The sequence below is a fragment of the Polypterus senegalus genome, chromosome 2 (genome assembly GCF_016835505.1).
Source record: "Polypterus senegalus isolate Bchr_013 chromosome 2, ASM1683550v1, whole genome shotgun sequence".
NCBI classification, from domain to species: domain Eukaryota; kingdom Metazoa; phylum Chordata; class Cladistia; order Polypteriformes; family Polypteridae; genus Polypterus; species Polypterus senegalus.
In genome coordinates this window covers 97109752-97137554 of record NC_053155.1, presented here as the reverse complement: position 1 = coordinate 97137554, position 27803 = coordinate 97109752, and the positions used below count along the sequence as shown (strand labels likewise).

Below are 27803 nucleotides of genomic sequence, written 5' to 3'. Positions count from 1 at the left end.
GGGAGCTTCAGAACCCTATACTGGGCTTCCACCATACCTGGGAGTGATTTCAGGAAACAATGATGAGCCACGTGGAGCACTCCCAGGAGCGGAATAGAAGGAGCCGCCTTATTCCATTTGAGGAGCCAGAGTTGGGAGGAAGTGGACAAAGCTTGCGAGGAGAGGAGAGGAGGTGGAACAAGGAAGAGAGAAGAAAAAAAAGAGAGAAAGGATTATATCTTGTATTGTGCTTGGGAACTATGACACTGTGGGGAATGAGACAAAAGAGTCCCCCATGGGAATAAACATGTCTTGTGTGCTGAACTTGGCTTCTGTGTCTGCTGTGTCTGTGGTTTTGGGAGCTGTACACCCCCAGTTGTCCGCACAGTGTACTTGTTTAGCAGCACCAGGCTTTTATTACTTTAATTGACATTGAATCAATTGAAGACTCAGTAATATCTTGATTATGTAAAACCATAGACTTGGAAGAGGGTGTACTATAATGTTTACTATATTATATAGTAAGAATATTTATTGACTAAACACAATATTATTGCTAGACTGGGCATTTGGGAAACGATGATAAGTGTTCTGTTTGCACTGATGTTTTCTTTCTATGAGTTTCACGGAATCAAATTTCATGCAACTGTCATGGTTAGGGCAATGAACTAAAATCAAGAGAAGAAAGGCAGTTGCATGCTTTCTTGATGGATTTTCAAGCTTTCTATAATTTGAATTGATCTTTTTGTATCCTTTTATGTAGACGCCGACCCTCCAGCAAGCCCTTCAGAGAACACTACACTACTATAAGCAGCATGTCATTCGGTAAGCCAAAGCCATTTTTAATGAGAAGAATCTGCCTGCAAGTACACTTACACTGTCGCACTTTATAAAAAGATCTAATGGGGAAAACTCTTGGGTATGTTGCTACAGTTAAGCTTTATAATACATGATAGCCACCAATCAAACTTTATTTTGAACTTTTTTTCTTCTTTAAGACATCTATCAAAATAATTATTGTTTTTATATAATGCTCTTGATACTGAACATTATCATTAATTACTCTATAAAGTATCTGTAATAGTGGGCAGTATCATGATGCTCACAATGAAAGATTTAGCCTTTGAATCCCTCATGTGACCATTGCCTGTGTGGATTCTGCACATACTCCATGTATCCACATATGTTTTCCTGTGGGTTTTCCTCTCACATTCCCAAAGATGTGTGTCTGGTTACCTGGATATTCCAAATTTTCTCTGTGTTGGTATATGCATGAGTGGGCCTAGTGAAAAATGGATGGCCACAGCTATTTTCTGCTCTACACTCAATGCTGGCAGGATAAGACTCCCTTATGATCACGTGTGATCCTGAACTGCATTTGAGAATGGTATATTTTGTTCTTATTGAAGACGTACACATAAAGACTACATAGTAATGTGATAAAAGAACAAAAAAAAAGGAGCAAGCAAGTTTTAAGCTAACCAGGATTTAAGAATCTGATTTCAATTTTTGATTGACATATTTTTGGTTATGAATCAGTCTTAAAATTACAAGATACTATCGCATCTGTCTTTAACCGTCAGAGAGATTGATAACTGCTTGTAAATCAGACACATTATGCTTTTTACACTGCTGCAGTTTATCCCTTCTCTCCCTCGCTCTCATTATCAGTTAGTTTGTGCATTTACTGTACAGTAGGCGTTGTTAAGAGGACTGTGCTGTGTAAGTTATAATGGTAATTACATTTTCTATAACAGATACAATGAAGATGAAAAGGAACTGGAGAGAATTTCCAGCAGATGCCAGTACTTGGAGCGCTCAACTAATGAGGACATGGCAGATGATATCTCAGGAATTCTACAATGCACCGCTACATTACTTGGTAGGAGACATTAGTGTGTTTTCTTAAGTTTAACAACAATTCCAGCTTCAAATTTAAAGCAAAGTTTAAGAAAAAGCCAGGTCTGAAACAATTTTCTTTTTCACAGAGTTACTACCCAGTATAAAGTATTTTAAACCTGCGCCAAATTTCCACATTCTGAATTTGAATATTACATTTATTTTGTTGCAAACTTTTAAAAAATGAGGAAGAAATATCTTTGTACTTAGAAAGAAGCTCATGGAAACTATAGTGCATACAGAGTAAAGATTTCCTTTTGAAACTGTCTTGTATTTATTTTCCATTTTATTGCTATTAATGAATTATTGTTTTTTAGTTTTTGATGTAACTTTTGTTAGGTTTGCTTATTATTTTTTATTTGTGCACTATATCTTTAAACATTTCACTGTTTCTTGTATTTTGTGGATGAAGCCCCAGGGGAAAGGGCAACTCTGGCATCATTGCTGCTTTATATTGAGGGTCCCAGCAGTGGAACAGTGTTTATTATATCAAACTATATTGCAGTTTACTGTGTTATTTTACTATTAGTATTGCTTATTATTTGGCTGACACCTTTGTTCAGGTCATCTTACCACATTTGAGAGATACAATTGGTTACATTCCCTTTTGTTCTTTCAATTGGAGGACAACCAGCTGAAGTGACTTGTTCTTGGCCACACATTGTCCATAGCAGGATGTGAACACACAGCCTCAGGGTTTGAAATTCAAACTCTTAACTCCTACACCACACTGGCTTCTTTTGATTTCTGGTTTCTTGATATTTTTGCTTCTCTCTTTGAAATTGTCATTTCTGAATTACATATTGGGACTTGTTCACCTTGGATTGACTTTGTAGGCTAATTCTATTTGCCATCATTTTTGCCTTGGCTAGTTAATGTACTTTATCACTTTTATATACAGTAAGTAAATTCTTGAATTTTAAAGATTATTTTGTGGGACTTGGCACTGCCAATAATTGCCAAAACCTCTGGCACAATCTTATAAGGTATTTTTGTACATTTTGATCTTTTAAAACCAAGTCTCCTTTTTGGGGCCTGTGTAGACAAAAGCATGACGTGATGGCTGAGGTGCTACCCGGGGTGAAGCCATATCTGGACAGGCCTGAGAATATCCTGGCTTGCTTTTTGGGACTTCTAAGAGGCCTTACACCATCTCTTGCCATGTTTGTAACTCCAACTCATAACACTAATCAATTTAGCTTAGATCCTATCAAAGTGAAAAATGCTGGGGAGGATACTGACTCTGAAAGTCATATAAAAACATAAAGCTGGCTATGTTCAGAGTTAACTAAAACATTTAGAACATGTCAAGGATGGCAAGAAGTCCTTTTTCAGTAAAACACCTCAAAATGTTACATTCTGACTTCCTTAAAATTTGTTTCTTTGGTCATTTATATTTAATTAAACCAAGAACCATTGTTGCAGACCATGGGTCTTTCTTTTTCTTTTTTCTTTTAGTGTCACAGTTTTCAGAACTAACAATGGGAGTGCACAGTATGACCTGCTACACTTTTGAACATTTATACGCATGGTGTAAATACTTGTTTTCAGTTATTTTGTGCAAAATAAATCAATGACAATTGTAAGTTAAAAATGCTGTGCACAAATTACAAATATATCAATCAATTCACATGTTGGTATTCAGTACTGCAGTTGCCACAGGCGATTGACTACCAAGTAGAGGTGCAAAATCATATGATTAGATGAATCAGCAAGCAATATGTTTCTTACAGACTTGTGTTTGCATATTTGACATCAAAATGAGTTTGTTTAGGTTAAGCATGAAGGTTTGTCTTGTCTTTTCATGGACAGGACATATAGGTGCAGAAGAGTTTTATAGACTTACAGAATGACTGGCACAGTTCACCACTAAAAGTGGCAAGGCTCTTGTAAAAATCAGAACCTTCATGTCTGTGCTTGTGGTCCTCTGTTGGAAATCTTTGGCAATCTCTGCAGTGTATAAATATTTAAGTATCGCATTTTCTTTCCAAAGAGTGATTGGAAAGCTGATCGTGAGAGATGATGTGAAACATACAAGTATCATCCGTTTAGTGTTTTTATCAACATTAATACAATTTCAGCTCTACTACGTTTATTTTATGTTAATGCATTGACTCTGTATTATTTCAGTGCTATTGCTTGCTTCTATAGCTAACTGACAAGAAAACTAGTGAAATTCCTTATGTTTAAATACAATATTTTTTTGACGATCATCCAAACCAGGTAAACCTTGAATCCAAATTTATTAAATTGTCCACTGTTAACACATGGTCTTCGGTAGTGTTGGTGAATGTTGGCTTCCACAGTAAGTTGTTATTCAGATTTATATATGTGAACTTGAAGTAGAATGGCTGTTTCCCTGGGCTTCTGGTAAGGATACCTCTAGATGCCTCTCTTATGGATTTTATCAGGTATTGCTCACAGGGAAGAGACCTAGGGACAGATGAATGACATTCTGGAGGGATTATATTTCTCATATGAGTTGGGAATAACTGGGAATTATCCCAAAGGAACACAAGATTGTTGTTAGGAAATTAGAATTAATTGCAGTGAGGCCAGCTTTGTCTATTACCACCACAACTTTCCACAGAAAAACAGATTAAAACATTAAATAGGATGGCTGTGAATAAAGAAGATATAAGAATTACAAAGGTTACATCCAGAAATTATGTTTTTATTATATTGTGATGGGCTCTTGCCATTCTGAATGGTGCTGTGTGGATCTTCCCATTGTGGTTTGTGTGCATTTATAGCAAGTCAATGGTAAACATTACTTAGACATTTAGAGTGATCATATGGTTGAATTTCTTTCTTGTTGATGGAGAAGGAGTCGGACAGGATTGCAATGTTCCTCTCCAAAGAGAGCTGTCACCCCATAGTTTGTTGAAATCTCAGTCACATAATCACATATTTGTAGAAGGCAGTGTGGTTTAACAATGAAGATTTTAGACTTTAAAGCACATGTTAGCGGGTTCAGTTCTTTCCTCCACCTTACAGTGTGATCCTGAGCAGGTCACCTGTCAGTTCTTCATTTTCAAAAAGTAAATGAAAATTATTGTAATACATTCTGACTCTTGGAAGTTAAGCAGGAATTTACATGACCTTCAACAAACTGTAATAACAACATATAACAATAGATCCATTAGTGACTTCTGACAAGAAGGCATGAGGTGGGTAGCCTTCTTATGGAAGAACCTTAGTGCATTTAACACCATGGGAGGCCCATCACCCTATTAATGATCTTATTTTGAAATTTCCACATTTTTATCTTCTTCTGTACATTGTTTCTCTGTCTTTTTCTTGTGCTACAATTGTTGCTCTGTATCAAAATAGTTTAATGTGATGTTTGAAATGAAACTAGATATGTCATTTTAAAAATTTCAAAGTGGGGCATTGTGAGGTATTGCTGTCTCACAGCTTCAGGGTCCTTTGTTCAAATCTTGGCCCTAGCCCTGTCTATTTAGAATTTACACATTCTCTTATTCTTCTGGGTTTTTCTCACATCCCAAAGTCATACAGGTTTTGTTAAATGTCCCACTATGAGTGCGTGTGAGTGGGCCCCGTGATGCCTGGTATCCATTCCAGAGTTGGTTCAAGCCATGTGCCCAATGCTGCTACAACCCTAATCTAGATAAATTAGGTACAAAGATGGATGGATATAACCTTTGAAAAGAACCAGAGCTCAGTGATATTTTGAACTGAAATAAATCATTGGCCGATTGTTGTGAACAGCCGCATACAAGATAGCATAAAGGGAGCAGGCCTGAAAAATACCTTAAGAGCCAGAACAAGACTTCCACTGATTTACCTAGGAAAATACTTTACTCCAGGCAATCAGACCCTAAACTCAAGGCGCGGACTTTAAGGCCTATCCAGACCCAAAATGAGGCAATGGTTTGAAAAAAATAAAAATACTTTAAAAAATGTTCCAAATACTCATACACAGAAATGCTCTTCAATAGAGAGGATGACTGTAAACATTCTGGCTTGAATAAAATAGTGTTCTTTAAATTGAAAGAATTTATTAAATAAACAAAGAAGAATAAACATGGCAAAGAAAGAGAAAAAAGACGCAAAAAAAGGCAAAATGGGTACCCCTGAAAAGGCAACCAATGGCTAACAAATACAAATTGCTATCATAAGACAAAATCCAGGTATCAAATATTATGAAAAGGGTTATTTGGCTATTGTTTCTCCTTTTCTGGGGCAATTTTTTATAATCAGGCACTCTAAGTCTGTCTTTCATATTGGAATTAAGTTTCAGTACCTAGCTTAGATTTTGGAATTTTATTTTAAACTGTCGTTTTGGTTATCACAGGTGCCAGTCTCTAGGGACAACTTGCGGTTGCAGGGGTAGGATTATGAAAGTTACGACCCTAAAAGTAATTCATGCCAGAGTACATTGTTGCCTGATGCGGTTCTGTGCTACCCAAGATCACAGATAACCTCTTGTTTGTGCTATAATTCTTATTCATTTTGAGTACTTTTGGTTGTGACTCTGTTCTTGAACATTTTAATGTTGATTTTTGCCTAAAATCTTGGTTTTGTGACCTGAGCTAACAATCTCCCAGTTGTGACTTTTTTGCTAGGCTAACTAAAAGCTGAACCCCAGAAAGAAAAGATCAATAAAGCAGAAAAATCCAAAGAGAACACTACTCGCAAGACCGATCCACCAACAGCTATCAATGACTCACTGCTGGAAACATCTCCTCCGCCTCAGGCAGTGGAAGGCTCTATAGAAGTGATGTCAGGATGGTCTCGCCTCTTGAGAGTTTACCCATAAAAATGCCAAGAATGCAGGTTACATGCAGTAGTACACGAGACATGTACAAGACCAGTAATATTTACACAAAACAATAATCAAATGAAAACTAATACTTCAATAATATCAGAAAAGACAAAAATGGAAAATAAAACATAAGCCAAAGAACAAATCCTGGCTGAAATATAATAATTGAAAAGAGATTTGTTCTGTAACTTTTATCTCTGAATTCTGTATGTCCTTACTTAAGAACCATTCCTATTCGAATGAATGTCACCTTACTGATGTTCTTCTCCCTTTTTCTATTTTGCTATGGCACAGTGATCTCCAACACAGTAATAGTTCATTTCTATGCTAAAATGTGCCTTTTAAAGTTTCTTTCCCACTGCCATGAGTCTATTTTTATTTTCTCAATCAGACATGCACCTGCTGTTCGTGTCTTTCAGCTTCACGTCAAGTCTGTGGAGTTAATGGCAGCATGATGATAATGAACCATGAAAGGTGTCTAATTAAGCAGAAGTTAGGTGTGCAGAAACAGAGCTGATGATTTCATTAAAGCCACCTGGGCTGCACCAAGAGAGGGTGACAATCCACAGCGGTGCTCTGGAGGGCCTGCCATACTATTATGTCAAAATGACAACCCATTTTAGTTGCAATGCCTTATGCTCCAGTCCACCTGAATGTGTTCATATGCTTAGGAAGAGCATGTCCACTTGTATTCAACTGTTAAAAATCAGACTGAACTGCAGAAGTATGAATGCTGAATTGATATGGATTTTAACTATAGGTGGAAAACTTTTACTATATCATACTTACCAATCTGTGCAAAGATTTAATTTAGACTTTTATCATTCTAACTGTTATAGTACAGTGTCATTTAATCTAAACAAATTCAGCTTAGTAGTAAAAATTAAGGTTGGACCAGTGGTTAAAAAGAAATGTACCATATTTAAAACAACCAAATATGAAACAAATGCAGCATTTTACATAATGTCTTGAGAAAATATTTCCACATGAAATGGTTATGCCCGGCGGTGGGCTGGCACCCTGCCCAGGGTTTGTTTCCTGCCTTGCGCCCTGTGTTGGCTGGGATTGGCTCCAGCAGACCCCCATGACCCTATAGTTAGAATATAGCGGGTTGGATAATGGATGGATGAATGAAAAGGTTAAAGTTAATTAAATAAAATAGCAATTTAGCAATTTTCAGCATTATTTTGGAATAAATCACAAGCAATTCAGAGTCCAAATAGATTCAATATTTTTGTTTTGCAACTTAAGGCCTTTCCAGCACAGTGATAATTAATGTCATGTTTATGTGGGGGAGGAACTCACATTGCATTGGGTAGTTGCTGCAGGGTAGAAATGCATCCATTCTTTAATGTTTTCTTAATTTGGTTCAGGGCTGTAGAAGTTAGAACCTGCGTGGACTGGGTACAAGGCAGGAGGTCAATCAGAGGACCATCTCATGCACATACCTACATTCACTGGTAGTGATGACGAGGATGGCCATGTGCATGTATGAAACAGCCCGGTGTTCTCCATTTAGATGTCACTTTTTTCTTTATTTTATTGTCACTATTTTACTTTTAGGCACAGTGAGCACCTGTACTTAGTCTAGTACAGTTCATATAAAAGACAGCTTGCAAGAAATACTGGATATTGGAATGAAGGGCTTTATTCTACCACAACCTCCCAATATCCCGGAAGGACAATTGAGAAGGCAGCAAAAGAATATAAAGCGTGTGCCACATACAAGCATATTCATAAGTGCAGCTACTGCAGAAACAAAGCACATGGTGGAAAAAGTCAATGTCCAGCTAAAGGAAGACAGTGTAAAAAATGTGGTAAATCGAACCACTTCGCTAAAGTTTGCAGGACTGGTAAAGGTAAACCCGTGCATGCAGTGTGTGATGTCTCAGATAAAGAGGAAGATGAGCTGCTTATTGATGCAGTAAGAAAGGAACAACCCTCTGACTCTGAACAAGCCTTTGTAGACATATCAATAGGAGAGCAAGGTGTAAAGCTTAAAAGTTTAAATTAAGTTCATAGACACGCTGCCTTTAAATAGTCGCAGGCAAATCCACAACTTAATACCGGGAATGCCGGTTTAACATCTTAGATTCACGAGTACCGATTTGGGTAGTGAATACTTCGATGAATGAAACCTGTTATCTTTACAACAGTTGACAAACATGGAATGTAACTTGAACACAACACATCCTCCAAATACGAACCTGATTGAAAGAAATAATGATAATCAAATCCTTGATGACAGCAACACTCATAAAAGTCACAAAACAATTACATTGACAATCATGTTACGTTATTTTTAAACTGTTTATTTTTCTTTTTCATAACTTCTTTGACACACTACTTCTCCGCTGTGAAGCGCGGGTATTCTGCTAGTAGAATTATAAACTTGTTTACTGTGGGTTGTCTTGTATCCTTTATTTAAAAAGATTCTTTGTTTGGACATATCTCTCAAACCAGTTTCTCTCCCTTGAGGAGCATATTTTGGGACATTTAAAGTATTGTTAACTTTTAGGATAACAATAATTCTTTCCATTTATATAGCGTTTTTCTCAGTACTTAAATTGCTACCACTCCAGCCTTTTCTCCAATTAGGTCCTGTGCAGGCCAAAATCTGATTGTGCAGATTTGGGTCTGGCTGCCTGAGGTGAGGCTTATCTTTAGTAAGGAACGTAAGAGTGCTGTCTTGATTTGTGGGTATCTTGAACGCATTTCACCTCTTTTGGTAATTGGTGTACACCTTTTTTATATCACATAAAAACAGTTGGATTTATTGTCTGAATATCTATATTTGCTTGTGAAAGCTTACAGCGGGTTTAGTTTAAGTTTACCTTTATTGTCCACAAGTGGAAATTTGTTTTGATCCAGTCAGCAACATACAAATGCACATTCCTACATACAAATATACATACATACATACATACGAGGAGCGTTCAACAATTTATCTACCTCAGTAGGAAAGAAAAGAGTTCCGAAAACATATTCGTTTATTTTTCAATATAGTCCCTTGATAGCTCCATACACTTCATTCACTTTTCCTGCAATGACTTTAATCCCTTTGAAAAAAAATCTTCTGTTTGATCTTCAAACCAGGACGTCACAGCTGCCTTGACATATTCATCACTTGAAAACCGCTGTCAATGGAGAGATTTCTTCAAAACTCGGAACAGGAAATAATCTGAGGGAGCAAAGTGAGGATTGTAGGGTGGATGGTTCAGCTGCTGGAACCCACATTCGCGGATGGCAGCCTGTGAATGACGTGACATATGAACTAACTCATTGTCGTGAAGAAGCTTACTTGATTCGCACGAGGACTCTCCTGACATCCTGTCTCTTGGAATGTTAGACTCGCACTGAGCCACAACTGTGGATGAGTAACCTTGAGACGTGTCACACCTTGCCTAGACTTGTTTCAACATGCTTGCTACTTTCTTTCATACTCGGAAAGATAAACTATTGAACATCTCTTGTATATACTGTACATAAAACAAAAACTGACATTGTATTTATATACATCAAAACTGAATTCTAAATTAGTTACTAATGTTATTAAAACTGAATTTGGCTTATTTAAAACTTTCATTACAGTCGGTATAAAACTATTTCTACTTCTGTTTGTTTTAAAGTTTGGAAGAAGGTAAAATCTGTGCACAGCTATAGTCCTTTATAATCTTATCTTTTCTTTTTGCTCTTTTGGCATACATGTCATGAATCTCTAGTTGTGATGGTCCACAGAGAGCAGACCCCAACTGGATTATTTTCCTAAATTTAATTTTGCAAGTCAAAAATTAGATTATTGCTCAGCAAAAAAAATATATGTTGTTTCCCAATTTTTAATATTAATAACACTATTAGTTATTTTCTATACGTTTTGCTCAGATTTGCTCTGGGCCAGGTCTGTCTCCTCCAGTTTTTTGATAACAAGAATTCCTCGGGAATTCTAAGAGCTATTTTTGCTCTACAAACAGGCGTTTTGTTAATCTGATGACACACTATCATGAGTTGTTGAAAAGCTTTCAGTCCAATCTCCTGGGAACTTCGTCCACAAAAATTATCCTAACATTAAAACTGAACTCTCCATTTCAATGATTTCTGTATTTTATCACTTGATGTGTGATTTGCAGTATGGAGTTTGATAATAATTAGAACTGAAAGAATCAGGGGCAGTACCAAATGAAGTGTCTCAGTTCAAAGAGTTTTCTGCTTTTTGTACTAAAAAGTTAATTCACATGACAAAAAATCAAAGCTTATCTGTCACTTTTTCACCCACTCACCCATTTTAATCCACATTTAAACCAGTGCAGATGTTGTATGGTGCTGGTCATCACATGTTTGATAAGCTGAAAAATTATACCATGGAAAAACTGAAATGTTATCATATACACAATCCCATTACTCATGTTTGCATGTAAAAAGCAGGGAGGAGACAAACAGTACCATTGTAAATTGACAAAATCCATTTATTTCTCTTTAACCTTCCCATTCAAGATAGCACAAAATCCTGATTGGAGCCTTCACTTTTTCTGGTATGACCTTAAATTCCTTCCCATTGGATATACCCCATATATGTAATTAATATTTGTGTAAAAGAAAAACCATTGTACAAAGAACTATAACTTGAATGAAGAATAATTTATTTTGATTTTAATTCCTTGGAGATCTCATAACTTAACTATTAAATGCAATCTTGTAGCATTTCATTTACTACTAATCATTTCAATTTTCATACCAGCAGTTAGAAGTAACCTTGAAAAATTAAGAAACATATATGCTTGCAAGTCATTTGGTTTTAGTTGAATTTTGTCCTCAAGACATTAAGATATACTCACAAACAGGAGTGTGTGCAGGGAAGGCCATCAGCACCAACATTTCTTTAGACAAAGCCAAGCTGCTAGAGTACAAAGTGGCTCACTGCCCTAAAAGCAAGAATGGTAGTGCAAACATAATGTAGACTACAGATCTGTATAGCACAGAAACAGGAATCGAAAATATAATTGAGTTAGTAGTTTTATTATTAAGTCAATGATTCAAATGTCTGATCAAAAATCAGGCAGAAGGTTATATACAAGCAAGTGGCGAGTACAATAAGGAAATCCAAATATAGAAGAGGCAAAGTTAGAAACAGAATGGAAAAAAAGACAGACAGCCTTAAACTGCAGATCATAACAGGAACAAAAGCATTGGACCAAAACTATAAATCCAAAAATATAAACCAAAAGTCAAAAAAGCACAAAGCACATTTGAAATCAGGTGAACTCTAAATGGAGGCTGTCTTACAAGTGACTTTGCCCTGCCTCACATCATGGAACTCCTGCAAATAAACCATTGCATAGAAGTAGACACGACAAGATGGGCCAGGGGGCTTTGCTCACTGAAAGCATCACAAGTTTACAGTACTGTGGCATTCTAATATATAATTGAAGTGTGATGCTTCCCTTTATCCTGTCCTCACCAATGTCATTCAAACTTGTCATTTATAACATATTATAATTGATTGTTATAAAATAGTATGAAAATGCCACCTATAGAAACAGACGATTGAGTAAGGCAAGGTGGCACTCAAATTTTCTGATGCTGCGATACTGCTATTAATTGTTTTGTTCTGTCTTAATCATTTATTATATTCCTGTTTAGAAATTAAATAATCCTTTGATTATAATTTGAAACATAAACCATCTCATTTATTTATTTTTTTTAATTGTTTAATTGTTTGCTTTTGGCAAAACTCACAACACTTTGAAATAAATAAATGCAAAGATTAATTTGAAAAACAGAGATAAGCAAGAATACATTGACAAGCACATATTTCTTCATTCTGTCTTTTGTAAATACTAGAACACTGTACAGTATGTCCATGGTAACTTTCTCTTTTTCATTCTAAATTTTGATTTTTTTTTTTAAATTTCAGTTGAGGGGTGGTCCCACTGTGTCAAAGTCCTCTATATGAATGCAACACAAAGCACAGATTAAAGACTTTGTTTTTTTTTTTTTTTCAGGGGTGAGTTTTGAAGAGCTGCGGGAAAGATTTGGTGAAGAGTTCTTCACCCTGTGCTTTGAAGAGAATGAACGAGTCCTACGAGCTGTAGGAAGCACTCTGCAAGACTTTTTCAATGGCTTTGATGCCCTGTTAGAGCACATAAGAACTTCGTGTGGCAAGAAGGTTTCATCAGAGTCCCCTTCCTTTCTATGCAAAGAACTGTCTGAGGATAGCTCTCTGATGCTCCATTATTTTCACCCTTTTCCCATTGTTGGATTTGCAATGCCTGGAATGATCAAAGCTACTGCCAGCAGGATTTATAGCATGGAGGTTCAGGTTGAGCAGGTTGTCAGTTCTGTGGGAAAATTGGTTTTAGATGGATCAAACCCAGGTAACTCTAACTGCTTGTCATTTCTCATCAAGATCTGCCAACTTCCAGAGCCTTCAAAGAACCCCCCTTTAAAGCTCTCTCGTTCTGCCTCTGACCTGAAGATTGGCTTAAGTACCTTCTACAGGGCATTTCCGTTCCATCTTATGCTTGATGCTCACATGACACTCCTGCAACTTGGAGAAGGGCTCCGAAAACAGATCAAATGTGAGGTTCATCGATCTTTGAACTTCCATGATTGTTTTGAGGTTGTCTCTCCAAAAATCCCCTGCAACTTCCAAGCAATTCTCTTGAGGCTGTCCACCCCTTTTGTTATAAGGACAAAGCCAGAATCGTCTGAGCTAGGACATCGAGAAAAAGTAAGTGATCTTTTTAAAATATGTTGAATTCCTATACATTAGGAACTGTATGATTCACTGCATGGAATAACAAGGATCAGTTCTAGTTTGTTGTCTTGCATGTGGTAGAAGACAATTCATTTGGCTGAAGTTTGGGTACTTTTAATCACAGACGTGTTTCAATTATATCAATCTATATTGAGACAACATTAGTGTTTTTCAGTTACTAACCTGGAATAGCTTTTTTGGATGACAAGTTTTCAAGTATGCTTTTTATGATGGACATATAGTGGTAATTGCATTGTAAATGCCAATTTATCCACAGCACAGCTACATAGTTACTCTGTAATTATAGTGTAAATGGATATTATCATTGTGCCATACTTGATTCCATACCTCTACTGCCAAGATGACAAGCCTGGCCCAAAATAAAAGACTAGAAGGTGAAAAAGAATAATCACAGGTCTAAAAAAAGAAAATGGTTGTTTGACTTAAAATAACAAAGCCCAACATGCAAACCGAAAGCCTTAGTCAAAAAAACATGCCAAGTCCGGACTCCCTAAATGTTCTTCCGAATAGCTAAAGCCACAACAAAGTTTTCCCCAAGCAATCCAAAATCTTAGACACTTGAACTACTGCAGTGCCATCTTATATAGGCAGATCAAGATTATGTCCTATGTCACGTGACTTTCTAGTCACATGGCTGGCAATGACAGTGTTATCACCAACAAAGTGAAATAAACCACACAAAATGGTGGCACCCATGAAAAACAAAACGGAGAAACAAAAATAATAAAACATATCAATAAAAATTAATAACACGTTCAAAATGAACAGATGGACACAAATCTATTTGTATAAATTAGAATTTCTGACTGCTGTATATGCTTCCTACGCAATCCTACATCCTTTGACCCTGATCTGGACCAAATTTTGCACAATTGCTCTCTAAGACCATACAGACAAGACAGACTACTCTGGAACCCAAAATGTTCATCATGGGAGTCCCAGTGGGTATTTTTTCCTGTGTGCTGTAGTCTGCACACCAGCTCCACCTGCTGGCTCAGAGCAAGTACAAAATTCAAACAGACTCAATCCATACTAGCAGACAAAATAACCACAGCTTAACATTTCCTACCTTGGCAACACCACATGCTGCTTCTATCTACTGTTATATCAAAAGGAGTATCTTGCAGTTTTGCAGGGGAATGTTGAGTGAGGCTTGATCAAAAGTGGAAGTGCTGTGCAATACAAAAGAGAATCAGAAGGTTGTAGTTTAACTCCTGCTTTGTTGGCCTTTCTTCATAATTTAAGGAGTGCAAACCTTGAACTAAGGGGACGAGTCAGACATGACAATGTAAATGGTTACAACTAGGCAAGGAGATACTGCATTTCAGGAATCCTGTTGGACCCAAAGATAACAAATTCTTGATTTGCGAGAGCAGTGACATTGATACTTGGGCATTGTGGATGATGGATGGGATCGCTAGCATCAAGAACAGGGTCACCATTTGAAAAGATACGTAACCCTTTCAATTTCTTTCTTTATCCCATTCTACAAATATACCTGGGCAATTACTGGGTATTTCCGGTAGTAGATAATAAAAATTAAATCAGTGCACCTAAAACATTTAAATCGCATTGCCTACCCACAAAACTGACATGATCACATAATATGTAGATCAGATGAACAAACTGTAGTTTAAAATAATTGTTGTGCAATAAATTTGAAGAGCAAGTACAGCTTCCCACAAAAGAGTTGCTCCAAAAAGTGATTTGTGCATTTTTTTAAATTGTAAACAGAAAAAAGAAGTTTTAGATCAACCAAAGATTTAAAATGAAGCTATTAAAAACCACAAAAATTTAAAATCCAAAACCTACTTGTTCGCAGAAAGTTTTAGGATCTTAACGTACAGCGCATTTTGCTTTAACACAAAACGTTCATGCTGCATGAGATCCAAGGTGCTTTGTTAGGCTGATTCTCAAGTAAAATTGTCAGAGAATCATAACAATTGATAGTACTAATGTAGACACTGCACGGCAAGGTCTTAATAATCACTGGTTTTGGTCTAATGATAGGTAGATTATTTTAATAATGGCAATTCATTCAGTTGGTGTGGCACCAGTTTGTGAATAAATGCAGGTCAGCAATTATACTAATTGCATACAGAACCCATTCAGTGGGTAGAAGATTTTGGCACAAGCAATAATGGGAGAGGATGTTGCTTTGGATAGTTTGGAGTCATTAATAAAGGAAAAACAGAGGACAGCATTAGCTACCAAAATCTACAGCCATTGGCCAATAAAGTTGAAGTACATGTCCTGCCACCAACAGTGGGACTTTTGTTTATCATTTTATTTTGGCCTCACATTTGTCAGAAAGGGTTCTGAAGTTGTCATTTAGCAAGGAATTGTGTCTCATCCTGAACAAAAGAGAAATCCTGGTTGAGCTGCTGCTTCTGACCCTGGATTTACAGCCAAACATGTCATTTGAGGATGTTAAACGAAGAGGGAAAATACCCAGAGTGATTCATCGATAGTGGATCCATTCAAATTTGCTTTGACAGCGTTTCGATTGGCTGCAGTGTTTACTGAAAATCTGTACATTCTTTCTTTTTATGACAAATTCTTTTCGACTCACAGGAGAAGGTAGAGTTGTACAAAATAGTTGTTAAACTGTATGAACAGGCCTCATTTCTACAGTCACACTCCACACATACAGAGTTCTAGTTAAGAGCTGCTATGCTGTGGAAAAAGGCTATTTCTAGAGGCTTATGATGCAGATGGACCTCATAGGCACAGCAATAGATTATGGAAAACTGTGACGCCATAGGAAGATGCAGTGTAAAAAGAGAAACTTTTATGATTATATATTATTACTTTTAAACTGTTTTAGTCTTCTATGCATAGTGAGGTTCCTAGTTTTATTGAACAGTTGAAGGTGCTTATAGAGGAATGTTCATCTTCTTGAACAATTTCTTCAGACTCAGAATTGTATGCCTTTATTTTCAAACATAAAAGAACATGATATGGTGGAAATCGCTGCCTTGTTGTGGACTGTTATCAAGTGGACTGTCAAGTTTTAGTCACCAGTTGCTTTGTCACACCAAATCAATCACATGAATAGGGTTAGAGTCATTGTTTATAAAATGTACAACACACTAAATAATAACCAAAGATTTTACAAAAGACACAACACCATTTAGTCCACCAACCACTTTTGTGTCTGGTTTTGGGAGACTTTTATGTATCATTTCCACTATTTTGTCATCTTTTTGTCTTCTGTTTTGGAGTTAAGTAGTTTGTTGATGGGACAGTTGCCATTAATGTGCATGTGTGCTTCCTTGTAAGTATCGTTATAAACAACAATCAAACAGGAGAAAATGTGTCTTGTCATAGGACAAAAGAGTCATGTTTGAGTTGGAGTTCTGCCCCCATCTGCACCTTTCCCATTTTTGTGGTTTCTATTCCTTTGTCTTTCTTTTATTTGTTATTTGCTTTCCTTTTTCCCTTTAAAAATTGCAACCAAGGGATGGTGTCTCCAATTACCAATTATGGATTACGGTATCATAAAATGAACTGGTTCAAGTCTCCAGAGATTGCTGAGGTATTATTTGAGTTTCTTCCATTGCCAGTAGGTGTCCTCTTAAGAGTTATTTAGCTTTCTGCTTCTACCTGTCATGTGTGTTCCTCTGGTTTTGGATTTTTTTTTTCGATTGGTTTCCCAGTCTTGTTTAATGGTTGCCCCTTTAGATTTGTATTGCTAAATGTAGCTTCTATTCTAGAATAAATTATAAAATTTGATGTACTGTGCATTGTTTTGTTTTGAACCTTCGAGTCCTTTGTTAAGTATGCATTTTTTCCTTTTTACAGTTTTGTCTCTTACTTACTTTACATTTTTCTCTTTCAGTCAGTTTTGTGAATTACTAATAACTTAGTTTTCTTATTCATTATTGTAGTTGTATACATCTAATATTTTGTATTGTTAAAACTGATTCATTTGTCTATTAATAAAAATATGAATTTAACGATCAGTCACCTGTAGTTAATTGGCAAAGGTGATGTAATGGTTTGTTATTTTGAGATTTTTTTTTTTGTTCAAGTAGGGTATTTCACAAAAAAAGAGTTTTTCTTTAATTTATTGCTTTGATTTGTTTTTAGTTGTAGGGACCTAGCACACTGAGCTGTAAAGGAGAACCAGGGAAAATTTATATCTCGAAACCTTTGTTTTCGCTTGCTTTTTTTTTTTGTTAGGCTTTTTTAAAATGAAGTACATCTGTGCTGTTGCTGAATGTTGACCATTTCAGGATTTGTGTCCTGTGATTTTTTTTGGGGGGGGTTTGTTTCACATATGAGAATTTTTTTTTTAACAAGTGTATTTTCACTTAATGAAACAAATGTCTGGAGATAATTAAACTGTGCTACAATTGTGCAAAATAATTATTTTAACTTTGAAAAAGAAAAAAAACTGTATTGTTTAAGGTGAAAAGTTCAGCTTTTTCTATATTTAATCATAGCTCAAACTCTAGAGTCCTGGCATAAATTTAGCAGCTCTTCTCTTTAATTTCCTTAGCACTATTATGTCCAGTTCATCTTGTGTAGTGGAGACCAAAACTGCACACAGTATTATTGTCATGATTTAGGCGGAACATTGATATTTTGAGAAGCCACATTATGTACTGTTGTTCTGGGTCATGTCCTGTAGTTCTAGGGTTGTGGTTCCGGGGCAGCCATGACCTTGACTTAATCAGCAAATTGTCTTTTGCTGTGAGACTTATCTCATCTGTGGATAAAATTCTTATTCTCATTTTGACTTCTCAGATTATTCATTTTCTTGTCTTGCCTGGTTTTTGACCTATTGTGTTTATTTACTTTGAACATTGTCCTCTTGTATGGGTTTTGGTCACTTCAGTTTATTTCATTTTTTTGTTTTGCCTTTTGCTTGCATCTCCCGGTTTTCTCAAGAAATTAGTTATCTGCTTTCCTGCTCTGACAGGACAGTTATATATGTGATCTAACAAATACATTAAACAACATGAACATAATCTCTTTTGAAATGTACTCAGCATAGTGTGCTATGTAACCTGTTATCCTATTGGCCTTCTTAGTCACTTCAATACATTATTTGATTGGTAAATTAGGCATCCTTACTTCTTACTGTGCTGAAGACTTCAGACTTATTTACTGTATATTAAACTTTATTTGCCACATATCTGTTGTGACAGATAGGGGGCACTGTTGTCCCCTTGAACCCTCAGACCAGACGCCAGACACCAGGTAAAAGTCCAATTATTTATTTTATTAACAAAATAATGTGCACAAAGCACCCTCCTCTCCACAATACTCATAAACAAATGCAATACTAATCAATAAACAATCCTCCACTCCCAGACATGTTGCCACCCTTCCACCCAGCACAGCTCAACGTCGGGGATCTCCCACAGTCCTTTTATAGTCCGTGACCCGGAAGTGCTTCCGAACCCCTGTTCATGTGACTTCTTAGCACTTCTGGGTCAGATCAAAAGTCTTCTTTTCTTCAACCCAGAAGCACATCATTTCCTCTGTCCATGTGACTAGGACGCACTTCCGGGTTGTAGGCGAAACCCACATTGCTCCTCCCTGTAGCACCTTCTAGCGGCCCCCGTGGTATCCAGCAGGGCTGTGGATAAAAACTCCATTGTCCATAATTCCCTGCTGGCATTCTGGGCACCACCATGCTGCAGGGAGGGCTCCATCTGGCGGCCTGGGGGTATTGGCCGGGATGAATGGAGGGCCATAATCCACACTGTCTATTTCTGAATTTAGTGCAGTGATTTTGCTAACTTGTTACACCCGATATTATTATTATTTACAAATTTAAATCTCTTAGATAAATTACAGTTACCATGTAGATAAATTTCTTAGAGAGTCAAGGCTGGGGGGCTGTCAAAAGGTAAGGCCTGTTAAAGACCATTGCGGCACTTCTTGTGTGATTTTGGGCTATACAAAAATAAATTGTATTGTATTATATTACGTTAAAAGGAGAAACATCCTACAGAATGCTACGTTTGAGTTCAGTTAATTTTTGTGGTAAAGCACATTTAAGAGTTTGTGGCATTGTGGCACTATTTATATAAAAACAGTGCCCTCGGGCTCAGGGTTGGTGTAGACAGGCAGCCCTGGGTTGTTGATGGGGAAATTAGCTAATTACACATTTGCATGCAGAAGTGGTCATCCTACCTGGTTTCCTTATTAGTGCTCTGGGAATCACAATCACGGTACCTATGCCTACAAGGGTTTAAAGAGCCCGAGCAAGATAGACAGGGAGGAAGAACAAAAAGTGACAAAAAGAAAGAGTCTGAAGGCTAAATGAAAAGATAGAAAAATAAAGAAGAGGCAGAATTGTGGCAGAACAGCTGCTGTAATGCGGAGAAAAGTGGTTGAGGAGTGGCCCCAGGTGGAGCAAGCAGATGGCTCTCATGGGGTAGGCTTACTCCTGCTGAGTGGTCAAGGAGCGGGAGCGACCGACTGCACTGAGCAACTCCCGCTGAATGCCAAGGGATGGTGGAAGGGAGAAGAGAGCAGGGCTCGCAGGGTTCCTTGCTCAATACTTAGGGATGGGGGCGGGAACTTGAGCCAGACTGAAGGAGGACTGTTCTTGCCGATGGATGTTGCCCCTTGCTGAGAAGGCCTTACAGGGTGAACAGTCAGTTTGAGAGGAGGCACTCAAACTCAGTTTGTATGGACAGATCCTGTCGATGTTAATCATTATGGATTATATTTTTATTATTGAATTTAACATTATTGGGATTATTTATTAATTTATTTATGAAGAAACTCAAGTGCATTTTATCTGATCTTGGGACAGTTCTTTATCGATAATACGAACACTGCACACTTTTACGCCTACACTTCTTGTGTCTGTGTGTGCCCTTATTACCCACATGGCTTATCTCAGTTTACATCTATCAAAATCCAGGTTGAAGAGCAGTACGCTACCTGCGGATAACATGGGCATCACACTTTTCCATTCTGTAGTATGCTACCTCTTCTGCTTCTGTTTTTCCCTTTAATCATTAACCTGAAATTGGATATAATATAAAAAGCCTTTAGAAAGTCAATATACTTTCTATGCTGACTTTCCAATACTATGCTATGTTGCTACGGTATGGTATGGTGCACTTTTCTATGATGCAATGTGTTTATCTCTTCTTTATAAAACAACAGCATAATAATGAAACATGATGTCTAAAACCTTGGTCACTACCTGCTAGCACACCTGATGTATACTGGATAGATGGTTATCAGCCCTGCCTTTTATAATCACTTGAATTAATCTGAATTTTATACACAGTTAGTATTAGTTATTTGGATAGTGTTGTTTTTCCAGCAGTTGATAAATATTAAAAACATGCTTGTATTTATGGATTCAAAAGAATGTGCTGCTAAATATAAGCAAATTGCCCGGACAGTACAAAATTTACCCAAGAGTGCTCAAAGAAAATAACGTTTGTATATAAAAACTGTTAGCATATGTTTTTCAGAAATTCCTACATGAGGGTATCTTTGAAGTGTTGGGAACTCTTTTGAATTCTACATTAAAAAAGATAAATCAGCTTATTCTGCATAACATGCTGATTAACGCAAATAATTATGAAAGGCAGAATTAACAACAAATGGGTTTTAAAGTGGAAAAATGCATGAATAAATTATATATGTTGTTTTTTTTTTTTATTTCAGGTGTGACTTTTTTGTTTCTGGACAAATGTGTCACACATACAATATGCAATATGAGCTTTGATCATTGTGTGTTAAAAAAGAGAACATAGATAAGCTCAATGACATTGTAAATGAAAATTACTTTGATTCAGACCATTTTCTTAAAATAATTTCACTATGCTCTGTTGCCACTACTGTTTTTCACTGTCTGATCGAAAGGAGCAATAAAATAGATCTTTTCAAATGTTTACTGAAAATGGGTCATCTGTTATTAAAACGCTTTTGACAGATGAAAGAAGCATCTTTACTTTGTCACCCTAACACTAAAGAACATGAGTAGGAAAAACCTGAACCTGTAAAATAATAGTCACATTTTGCACTCAGATTACATTGTAGAGATATTGAAAGCTTTGTACCACATAATGATAGAGTCAATCCTCACAACAATGGAGCAGAAGAACTCAACATCCCCTCTGAGAAATATAGCCAGTCAATATTTCCCTTTGCAGGCTTTTGTTTTAAGATGTTCAATTTGTGAATTACTATAATAGCACTAATTCTGCTTGACAGGTATATCTAAAATATACAGTTTTATCAATTTGACTAACAAAATCAAAAGTGTAATTTAAAGAAATTAAAGTATCCTATAATATATCAAATTGCCTATTTAATTAACTGAATAATTTAGGTGTGGAGTAGTATGAGTGAAAACAAATAACTACTTAGAGGTATGTCATTTAGAAACTGAGATTGGGATCTCCAAGGATCATTCACATTTGTTTAGACATCTCAGTGCAAGCTTAGCTATTTGAAGTCCATCTTTGGGATCTGTTGCCAACCAGTGACATTATAGGGAATAAGCATATGGGTGAATGGAGCAAAAAAGAAAAAAGAAAGTAATGAAAAGCTAACCTGAAAAAAATTGATCGTTTGTACCAGTTATAGTTATTGAGTTTTTTATTGTCACAAACTCCATGTTTCCTTTGCTTGGCAAATTCAACTGGACAGTTGGCAAATGGTGTTTGTTATGTCCATACACTACCTGTATACAGGAGATAGGTTTAGGATATACTGAAGGACAGCTATGGACCAGATGGATTCAGGACAACCGACAACACATTTTGTCTTCATAGGGACAAATAAAGTTCTATCTATTGTATTTAAAAACAAAGGACAGTTAGAAAGAGGTGGGGCACCTCTAAGGCAAGTCCGATATATTTGATGGCAAAAATCAAGGAAAGGAGGCCAAATGTTCAATGGTCTTTTCAGACTGGAGAGAGATTGTTGACTGAGGCAAAGATGATTGTGCTGGCTTCTTAAAAGCAAGCCAGACCTGAAGGGGCAGGGCCAGGAGACGACATCCCAAAAGTGGCGTTATCGGGATTGCTAGTCATCCTATCTATAAGAACAAAAGGAGGAGAAGCATTAGGTAACTCTAGCTAACTAAAAAAAATAGAATGAAGAAATTAAGCTTTCTAGATGCAAAACTGGTATTGCCAGATAAAAGTACGTAATCTGCATTCTTAAAAAGAAAGGTTCTATAATGGCACCTTTCTGGGTTGTGTAATTCCTCGTGACTTCATTGCTTAACAAAGAACCTCCTCATTCTGGGAATGGTCTTTGTATATGAAATCGTTTTGGGGGCTTTGAAAAGGTTTCTAATAATAATATGTGTAAATATAAGAAATCTATGTAGAAGACTACCTAGCAGTGTGCTCACAGATCAAGAAAACCTGGACGTAGCCTATGTCATTACTGTATATGAAGGAAGACTCCTTTCAAACTCCCAGACCTATTGGTGTTTATTAAACTGCCATTATCTTTTCATGGTTATTTAAAGTTCCTTTTACTAATCTAAATACATAAAGGGTCTTTCTAGAACCTTCATGTGGATGGTTCCTTAGATTGTACATAATATCTCAGAACCTCTCATGTATAGTAGCTATCTTTAAAGTCTTTTAGCAATTAGGATTTTTTGCAGCTTCTTTTGACTTTGTTCCTGGTTTTTATATTTGGCTTTGATGTTTGGTTTTCTTTTGAGTTGTTTTTTATCCTGGGTTTAGTCCCTAGTTTAGAATTCTGTTTTTCATATTATGGTTCACCTCTTCTGCACAATTTCTTATTAGAACTATAAACATGTTTACAAAAGAAAAGATTGTTAAATCTGTTTAGTTAACAAATTGATTGCAGTAGACCTACCTGGTATCCTCTTCCACTGAACTGAAGACATTTTTGTTCAGTGTTCCCTTTGTGGAAATACATTTTTTTAAAGTTTTTCAGCCTTCAATAGACTTCATTTCAAATTCCACGTGTCTGTGAACATACTCTCACCTCACAGAAACTTCTTTACTTTGAGTTACATTCTTCCGCTCATTGGAACCCTCAGAGTGTGCAGGTTCTCAAAAATTAATAATGTTATCCTACCATTTTTATACTTTCTGTTTTGATATTAGGCCTCTTTTCATATTTTTATTTGTAAAGGCAGATCTTGCTTTCACTTTACTCCCTTTAGATGTCTGAAGATTTTTATCACTAGCTTTTTTAATTATGCCCACAGCAGTAGGCTTATAAAGTGCTGTTAGTCAGATGTTAGCCTTAAAACTTCTTGCTGCTTTATGTGTTGTTCCAGTCTAAATACTTAACTGTGTTCAATTGTGTACAGCAAATTGAAAGCAACTTACCCAAAGACTTAAAAACTCTGAAAACTGCAGTATTCCGCTTGTAAAAAGGGATCTGCGTGTCATTTACATATGCAAAATGTTTTGCAAGATATTCACTCATCATAGTACTACTGCCTTAAAAATGAGTACATTCTTGATCCACTATCTTGTTGTTTGGTTCAGGTACTTTCTTAAAACAATAATGAGTATGTGACTTTTTTTCAAGGATATGTGTATTTATGCAAAAGTTCAATTTTTGGTTGTCCTGCCATCTCCTTTATGTCGAAACCGCTGTTAATATTTGTATATGGTTGATTTTGACTAGAATTTTTAGTTTGTTCCAGGACAAATACACACTGAAATATGTGCACATTTGACACTCTCATACAACAGAGGGGCTTTGTGGCTAATAGGCCCAACTCTTAAACTGATGTTTGCTGGTTAGGTCCTCTAAACTGATTTTCTACATAATGCAGTGCAATCTACTTAACCTGCCTACACTTCAGTGTAATAAGTTCAGTTCAATTCATTTCTGTATAGCGCACTTCACAGAATAAAAGCTCAGAATGCATAACCAACATGAGAATCTTTTTCTACTCCTGGTACCTGCAGTGCCCAACAATACTTTGCTAAAAGTTTTTTTTTAATTAGAACATACTGCACTTCAGTAGTTTTCACCACCAGAGGGCTCTAGTCAGTTACAAGTACACTTACCTTGCTCTGAAGGTGGACTTCATATTTTTAGTTTCAGATTCTTCTTGGTCACACTGCAAACCAAATTTTAGATAATAGAAATTGCTTTAACACTCAGTATACTGTGCTACATACTTGCGGAGGATTACTACTAACTAGGAAATTATGATTTTATTAACAAAATAAGAGCTGGCAATAGTTTATGAGCTCTTGTATACAAAACCAAAATAATAAATGGATGGATATGACTTGTCCTATTTAACAGTCCATTTCTATAATTTGCTGGAAAACTATGAGGAAGCAATATGAGAGGTGCAAATGATACATTTCTTGATTTTCAGAAGGTATTTGATAGTGAACCGCGTGACAGGTTGGGCATCAAACTGGAAGAAGTGGAAGTGCATGTCCCACTATGTAAACACAAGAAGCAATGGTGAGAGAAACCTTTTTCAGAATTAGGTGATGTCAAAAGTAATGTGTCTCAGGGGTAAGTGTAGGTGCTACTGTTCTCTTTAATATATATATATATATATATATATATATATATATATACTGTATATATATATATATATCTATACTAATAAAAGGCAAAGCCCTCACTCACTCACTCACTCACTCACTCACTCACTGACTCACTCACTCACTGACTCATCACTAATTCTCCAACTTCCCGTGTGGGTGGAAGGCTGAAATTTGGCAGGTTCATTCCTTACAGCTTCCTTACAAAAGTTGGGCAGGTTTTATATCGAAATTCTACGCGTAATGGTCATAACTGGAAGCAGTTTTTCCATTTACTGTAATGGAGATGAGCTTCAACGCCGTGGGGCGGAGTTTGTGTGACATCATCACGCCTCCCACGTAATCACGCAGTACATAGAAAACCAGGAAGACCTAAAAAAAGCGCTGAAGAAAACATGCATTATATAATTGAGAAGGCAGCTAAACAATAAGAAGCGAAGCGAGTGACATATACAACCATATTCATGAGTTCTGCTACTGAAACAAAGCACGATGTAAACCTACACTTTAAATTAAGTTCATAGACAGGCTGCCGCTGGCGTTTGTAATTTAGTGCCTGCCCATATAAGGCCGTCCGTCAGCGGCAATCCAATAGCAAACTCCCACTAAATATTCACGGGTTAAGGACTGTGCTTATGCAGAGGAAGATGAGATGGTCAGGGTGGTGTTTGGTACAAACTCAGCGAAACTGCGAGAGAAAGTTTTAAGTGCCAGGACTAAGGTAACATTAAATACAGCCATGGACATAGCACGAGATGGCACCAGCACAGCTGGGAACCTTCGATGCATGTACACCGAGCGGCTCACGGGAACTGACGCAGTGCACAGATAAAAAGCAACAGTTCCAAAGAGCACTGAACAAAAACCAAATTACACAATTGAAAAGGCAGCAAAAAATATGAAGCGTTTGATACATACAAGCATATTCATAAATCCAAAACAAAGCACACGTTGGAAAAAGTCAATGTCCCGCTAAAGGAAGACAGTGAAAAAAAACCCCATGCATGCAGTGTGTCAGGTCTCAGATAAAGAAGAAGACGAGCTGTTTATTGATGCAGTAAGAAACGAATCGATGAATGAAACCTGTCATCTTTACAACGATTGACAAACACGGAATGTAACTTGAACACAACACATCCTACAAATACGAACCTGATTGAAAGAAATAATGATAATCAAATCCTTGATGACAGCAACACTCACAAAACAAATACTGTATATTGACAGTCATGTTACGTTATTTTTAAAATGTTCCCTTTTCTTTTTCATAGCTTTTTTAACACACTACTTCTCCGCTGCGATATGCGGGTATATATATATATATATATGTATATATATATAACCCGATCTACATACTCGAATAATGGATACTTTATTCGCCATCAATGATTGTTTTGGTAAAGCCATACTCAGTGTATTCATTAGATGAACGGTAAAAAGTAAGAGCGAGGAAGGATGACTTATTGAGGCATGCAGGCTGTAGTGCGCGTCAACTCTATCTGAATTGCGCGATCACATTTGAAAAATATATCTTTTCAAGTTCTATTTAGTCCATATGTGTCAAACTCAAGGGCAGGGCCATCCGCCCGCCCGCGTAATTATATCCGCCCGAGATCATTTTATATACTGTATTATTGTTATTAAAGCCCGGTATATGAAGCGCTGGTAACACAATAAACTACAGATCCCATAATGCAGCGCTTCAGCTGCCTTGCCAACACTTACCGAGTTAATCAAGTTATTGCGGCTAGCTCACACGATGCTGAAGAGAAAAGTTGATTCTGAAAATAGAGCCTTTAAAAACCGATGGGAGGCTGAGTATATGTTTACTAAACCCGTGTGTCTCATTTGTGGAGCTAATGTGGCTGTAATTACAGAATTTAATCTAAGACGGCACTATGAGACAAAACATCAGGTTAACCTGAATGCAATGCAGAAGATACAGAAAGCAGCATAATTAAATAAGAATCTGACACTTCAGCGGACGCTTTAACCGTGCACAATCACAAAGTGATTTCAAGTGAAGCTGCTTTTATGGGAGACACAAATGCACCAGTGCACCTTGCCTCACTTTCCCTGTTGCCAAGTAATGTTAAACCAAGTCGTCACTACGGTGTTCCCAAATACGCACTTTGCTGATAAACTGAGCGCACTGAGTTTGCCGGCGCTTTGGTGACTTGAAGAACAAAAAGTCCGTCTACATGCGGCTCGAACCTTGTGCATGTTTGGTAGCACATATCTGTGTGAGAAGCTCTTCTCAGTGATAAAGACTAACAAAACAGCACACAGGAGTCGCCTCACTGATGAGCACCTGCAATCCATCCTGAGAATCTCCACAACACAGAACCTCACAGCAAACAGAAACGAACCTGTGGCCAAAAAAAGATGCCAGGCGTCCAGCTCTAAAATGACATATGAGCAAAGAAAACTGAATGATTTGATTTGTTATTGCTGAAAAGAACACATTTTATTTATATTTCCAGGTTTTGTTATGCAGCATGTTCATATTTGAATTTGTATCATTTTGACAGGATATATTTTTATGGAGAGCAAAATCTTTTGGGATATTTAAAATCTAAGTTTATTTTTATATAAAATTACATAAGAGTAAAGAAATGTGAATGTTTGTTCTTTTAACGTTTACTTTATTTCTAACTTGTATAATTTAGACAGGATAAAATTTTATGGAGAGCAAAATATTATAAGTTGTTTAAGGTTTGAGTTGATATATTCACAAATAATATTCCTGTCTGTTTTTACCATTCCTACCAAAGATATTTCTGTCGACTAAATAAAAATTCCTTCTATTTAAAATTTAAATAGAACTTGAACAAATACGATAGTTCATAATATCCACGCA

General features: G+C 36.7%; 1 protein-coding gene across 4 annotated transcripts in view; it reads left to right on the top strand.

The window, feature by feature from the left end:
- The window catches only part of gucy1a2 (guanylate cyclase 1, soluble, alpha 2), a 325294-nt gene that overhangs the window by 60082 nt on the left and 237409 nt on the right, over positions 1-27803 (top strand). For all 4 annotated transcript variants that reach the window (XM_039744199.1, XM_039744195.1, XM_039744197.1 and 1 more), the window contains exons 2-4: positions 743-804; positions 1737-1861; positions 12667-13394. In XM_039744199.1, coding sequence (XP_039600133.1) covers positions 1813-1861; positions 12667-13394 — 777 coding nt within the window. In that variant the 5' untranslated portion in view covers positions 743-804; positions 1737-1812. The remainder of the gene's footprint in view (positions 1-742; positions 805-1736; positions 1862-12666; positions 13395-27803) is intronic.